The sequence below is a fragment of the Sciurus vulgaris genome (assembly GCF_902686455.1).
Source record: "Sciurus vulgaris genome assembly, chromosome: 2".
NCBI lineage: Eukaryota > Metazoa > Chordata > Mammalia > Rodentia > Sciuridae > Sciurus > Sciurus vulgaris.
This window is the reverse complement of record NC_136462.1, coordinates 106,873,477-106,879,476: the sequence shown is the minus strand read 5'-3', so window position 1 is coordinate 106,879,476 and position 6,000 is coordinate 106,873,477. Positions and strand designations below refer to the sequence as shown.

Here is a 6,000-nt window from a genome sequence, read left to right as displayed (position 1 = left end):
GGTTTAAAGAAATTCTTAGAATACTAGGCAAAGTAGAAGACTTACTACAGAATACTTCTTTTTATTCTTTCAATCCACAGTGTTTCAAACCTTAGGTTTTATATTTATGCCATAGTATTCCAACATCTTACCTGGTTTGGTACCATTCCCTAAAAACTATCTCCTAGTTAGACAAGTTTAAATTTCCTCCTTTCACAGAACAATAGGACAAAGCTGAACTTGAGGCAACAGTTTAAAACTTTTACCCTCTTTTTTTTTTTTTAATTTTCTTGAGATCAGCAGAAATTAGAAACTAAAGTCCTTCATGTAAAAATATATATGTATATACCACTTTATTGAATTCTATTTTCTAATGGCAAAAACATCAAGATTAACTAAGAGACATGCATGAATTAAAACTTACATAGATCTTTAAAATAAGTTAAGTTCTAATAACCTGAATTTGCCCTCACATTCATCTTCTCTATTTTGCAATTTATTTTGTTCAGGAAATCTTTAATTTTAAAATTTAGTATATTTTAAATTCTCACCTGAGAAAAGCAACTAATTTCTCATAATGTTTTCTTAATAGTCTTAAAAGTGTTGATCATCAGTGTAAATCTAAGTACTCTTAAAATTCCAATGAATTTCTTTACTATTTTCAGTCACTTTCAGAATGAATATAACTACACATCCTCAAATTACATATTACACTAAAAAACACAAGTAACATCAATACCCCTAAAACGACAGTATTTTAAAGATTTGAATCAATTCCACCCATGCAAATGTTTTAATATGTATCAGTAATGTGATAGCATTTTATTCTATAACATGGAGAAAAAAGCAAATATAATCAAACATTTAGATCTGTGAAAAATATTGGAAAAAATAGGTTTTAAAATGCTTTTTATAATTCTCAAATGCTCTTGAATTCGACACTACAGAACAGAAAAGCAACTGCAAAATACATTTTGGGAAGACATGATGCCATACTCAAAGACAAGATAATTCAACAAATTTTGACAGGATTAAAAAAATGACTTGTCATTGGAGAAAGTCTGCACATCCAAGAACAAAGATGTGTAAGATTTGTGATAATTTAAGTAATATTTTGTGCTCATACTATTCCCTTTATGCAGGAGTGCAAAGCACTAAGAAGAGAGTGAGAAAGAGAGTGAGTGAGGGAGAGTGCAAAGGGCATTCTTTATATATTTAAAGAGAAAACTGAGGCACAGAAACTTTGCCCAAGGCAAAACAAAAAGTTGTATTTTTAAATATAAAATGATCCAGAATTCTACATGTCCAGTTCCTTAAATACAAAATTATAGACTGTCTTTAGTGACTTCATATTATTTTATTAAACATTAGTAAGTTTCCAGTATGCCTAAGACTGTGATAGGTAAAACCTATAAAGCTTTCCATCATTTTTTAAAATAACTGGTACAATGAATAACAAAGTTAAGCAAAAATATAATTGATTTGGTTTTTACTTTTTTAAAGGAAATTTAAGTTAATGAGACATTTTGAGGGCAGTTCTGGAAATTCTTGTCTTAATTTTTCTCCAGCAGGATTTTACAACATTAATGTAGGGACCATAATAACCATTCTTGTCTTAAATGTTTGCCTTCCAATTTTCTTTCCTCTCAAGATCTCTTATCACTGAAGTTAACTTAGTTTATTATTCATTGAAAACAAAATGCTAAGAAGGTTTTGTCTAAGTACAAAACGGTTAATGTTAAGTTCAGTCAATTAATCTCTGATACTAACTTACTTTGTTAAGCCAAAATCAAGAAGTATGAGAAAGAATTCAAAACATAATACGGGATAAGTAGTCAAGTGCAAGAAATATAAAACAATAAAAACAAGATACATTCCAAAAGTTAATCCCAGATTTAAATCTCAGCTTCATTCAAATACTAACTTGAAACGTGGAAGTTACTTTTCCTAAGTACACTGCATGGGCATACAGCTAATGCCGATTTTAGTTGCTTCACACTATCCTGCTTAGTGTGTGTAAGTTCACGTGTGTGTATCCTTTTTTTTCCTTTTCCTTTTTTTGTTGTAGGGTTGGGGATTGAACCCCAGGCCTGAATGCTAGGCAAGCACTCTGACACTATATTCTAAGTCTACAGGCAGTCTACAGAGCCAGTCCAGGTGTGTGAATATCCTTAAAATGGTGATTTTAAAATTTGAGGGAATGATCCCAAATTGCTTTGAGAAGCTGTCTTGCTTTGGAAATATGCACACATGTGCACATGCAATAAGTGCTTTTAAGTATTGATAAATTACTGTAAATCACAGCATTGTTGATACAATAGGATTTGACAAGAAGAAAACATTCGTATTGTTAATAAAAACTTAAGGAATACTATTTTTAAAAGCAAGAGGAAAGCTTGGTGACCATTCATTCATCTTTTTTTTGGGGGGGGGGGGGGCAACCAGGGATTGAACTCAGGGGCACTCAACCACTGAGCCACATCCCCAGCTCTATTTTCTATTTTATAAAATAGAGATAGGGTCTCACTGAGTTGCTTAGTGCCTCACTTTTGCTGACTTTGAACTCGTAAATCCCTCCTGCCTCAGCCTCCAGAGCCGCTGGGATTACAGGTATGTACCACCATGCCCGGCTTCATCTGCCTCGTTTGCCAGCTCTAACAGAGATTTGGTTGATTCAAATGTGCCTGAAATCTAGCCTATAAATATTGAAACCAAAAAGGTTTAAATTCTAATTTCTGGTAGCAGTGTATGTAACAATGTCAAGTATTACAAAATACTGTGAAAAAAAAAACTGCTTTAAAATACTATCAAATTCCTATGAACGCAAACCTGCAATGAAATGCCTGAATGTATAACTTGTTACCTGAAGCAAAATAAAATAAAGATACAATGCTCTAGATTCTTTATAACCTTTAAGGTTATATTTGCAAGGACAGCAGTATCTCTGAGAAGTTTAATAGAATTGAATATTTAATTTTCCCTCATAGTAATCAAAGCAAATATTTAATCATTATTACTATTGGTATATCAAACTGAATTCCAGGAATGTAATAAAGTCTGAGTTGGAAATATTACATAGAAAAAGAGTGAATTAACAAACACACTGCATTATTTTTAAAGTTTTTTCTCATAAGTACACATTGACATCTACTTATCTGATAGCAGCACTGCTGGTTTTGAGTGAATTTTTTTTCTTCTAGAGGGAATGCAGAATGGCAGTATTATCTTTGGAACAAATTAAGATGATAGGAACAAACAACAGAAGAATAACTTCTACACATATATTCTTCAAGGGTAATAAATAGGTAAATATATAATTATGGAAAAATATGCCTCAAATATACTTTTGTAAATTATCCAAGGGTTTTTTTTTTTTTTTTTTTTTTTTATTAAAATATAATGCACTGTCACTACTATCTGTTCTGGAAAGAACAAACCTTGAAGTTTGAACTTTCCTTCCACCAAGTGATATCAAGAGTAAACTTGGATTAAGGTCAACTTGCTTTAGCCAATGGAGAGTTCTATAGTATATCTGATTACTTTACCAATGTCCAGATATTCTGGGTAACAATCAAGAGACTCACCAAATATTTTATATCTAAGTTTTATACCCCAAACAGGTTCTCTGATGATTTATCATTCTACAGTAGGAAGTCTGAAGGAATAACAAATTATGTAACACAAATAGACATGCAAAATAGAAGGATATAAAAGATACAGCTTGGCCCTGGATTTATTTCCCCTTAGAATAATTCCTTCTATAAATAAGACTTTTTACATATAGACTGGTTTTGGATCACAGAGCAAGTTAAGGATATAACATTAAAAAAAATTCTAGACCACTTTTTTTTTTTTTTTTTTTTTTTGTATTCTTTTGTCACCCAGACCACAAGAAATATTCTCCAAGTGGATGCTCAGGTCATGTTATGGTGTTCTTAAACAAATTTTCTGAGGCTTAGAATGTAAATTATACACTACTTGCAGCAGCAGTTTTTTTCAAAAATGACTAAAACAAACTTTAAATATAAAGCATATAAAAAGGACTATTAAGGATAGTTGTCCAAACTATATCTAGAAATACAGGAAAATATGTGTTGCCTCATAATAAAGTTAAATAAATATTTTTTCTGAATTCTATAAACACTATAAGATGTTTTAGGTTTATTTGGTTCTCATAAGTTAAAAAATCTTCTTGCTTTTACATTAATTCCTCTAAACTCTTATCTACTCTCATTTTTATTAACATCTTTCACTAGACTCAGAGATTATCTTTTACTTTCTCATAGAAATGTGCTTTTTTTGTTGGTTTTAATAAGTAAATTTAATTTTCTAGTAATAAACATGATTTAAAATTTAAGGTTCAAGGTTATTCTAGAAAAAGGTAGACACTGAACTATCTGCTTTTCTATACCCTCATATTTACAAGGCCTAGCATCCACTGTGGTTTCCTCCTTAAACTCACTCGTCACATTGTTAATAAATAGTAGCTACAGTCCAGGTTACCTACTTAAAGACTTCAAAATTCCTCAAAATTTCACAACACTACAAAGTCATTAATATCTGATTTGGATAGGTTATAATATTAGTGTTATGTAAATTTTTGCTATTGGAAAAGAAATACAAATCTTTATTTTTTTCTATCTAAATTAAATCCAAGCTCCATTATTGGTTCTTAAGATAATATCTAAAATGTACATTACTAAAGAAAGGTAAAGCTGTTCAAGGGCTGAACTAGTCCAATATACAATTAAGGATCATTTATTCCTGTTATTTTTTGTACTTTTTTCTTTTTAAATCCCATATTAAATCCCTGGTTTCTCATGGATTAGATCATAATTTAATGTTGCAAAAATTTCAGAAACTATTGTGCTAATACTTAGATTTCAGGAAGGAATCAGACTAAATCAAATACCTCCATTCATCGTTAGAAGATAAAATAGCTTACTAACTGATATGAATTATGAATGTCACTATGACACAAAATTCGCTGTGATTTGCTTATTTGGCTACAAGTGCAGTATTCTTCATGAATGACAACACAGCATTTCCAACTTGTAACATGAAACTCCAGCTCATAAAGAGTATATTGTATGACTTGAAGAAGTTTGATTGTAACAAAGTAACAACCTTTCCCCTGAAAAACATGAACAAAATCCATTGGGAAATCAGGCACAGACGGTATTTATCAGGTTTTCTTCCTTTCCTCCTGTGGTTTTGTTTCTCAACACATACAGGTAATTCCAGGAGAATTTAGTACTTGTTACAAAATGACACAGCTATTCTTTTCCTTTTCCTTTTCTTTGTCTTTTTCTCGAGGTTCCTTTCGTTTCCGTTCACTGTTTCCAGATTGTCTTCCACTTGATGGAGAGGCTTGTGCTGGCTGGCCCTGCTTTAAGAAAAAAACACAGGAAAATTATTTCAACTGTTCTAAGTGCTTTATTACAGGTATTTAGAAAGAATAGCCACAAGAATGAAAGGCATCACCAAAGGGAAAAGAAGCTCCTGGTACACAGATTTGTTATATTAACAGGGTATCTCTATCATGGTTAACATATCATTCTGCATAGATAATAATTAATGTATTTGTTATTTCAAATATATGGAATTCCAAACACAAGTTTCTAATTTAAGAACTATTTATTTTGAAGTTTAGAAAATGTTAGCCTTTTGGTAAACTATAATAATTCTTCAAGACTTCACTGGTATTTATACCAAAACAGATTTTAAAAGGAGAAAAACAAATCTTGAGAATTGAGAGTATGAAAAAGTATATTCTATGAAATCGAAAAAGAAAACTGAATGAAAACTAATTATAACATGATAGGATTTAATTAAGCTTGGAATAGTCAATATTTGATCTAGAAACTAATTTTACACTTATTCTAATGAGGAATTCTATATTTAGTTTCACCAGACCTTAAAGGACATATTGCTTTCTTGTATACCTTAATCAAAAAGAACAGTTCTGACATGGTACAGATAACATAAAAGAAGGGGGTTACTTTTTTTATTTAATAAAAT

At 30.8% G+C, this 6,000-nt stretch overlaps 1 protein-coding gene across 2 annotated transcripts in view; it reads right to left on the bottom strand.

Moving 5' to 3' along the window:
• Positions 1-2,489: 2,489 nt before the first annotated feature.
• Positions 2,490-6,000, bottom strand: part of MINDY2 (MINDY lysine 48 deubiquitinase 2) — an 80,541-nt gene continuing 77,030 nt past the window's right edge. Inside the window, exon 9 of one of the 2 annotated variants that reach the window (XM_079125918.1) lies at positions 2,490-5,365. In XM_079125918.1, the coding sequence (XP_078982044.1) occupies positions 5,240-5,365 (126 nt within the window). In that variant the 3' untranslated portion in view covers positions 2,490-5,239. Of the gene's footprint in view, positions 5,369-6,000 lie in introns of both variants that reach the window. The other variant, XM_079125917.1, reaches the window with a different exon arrangement.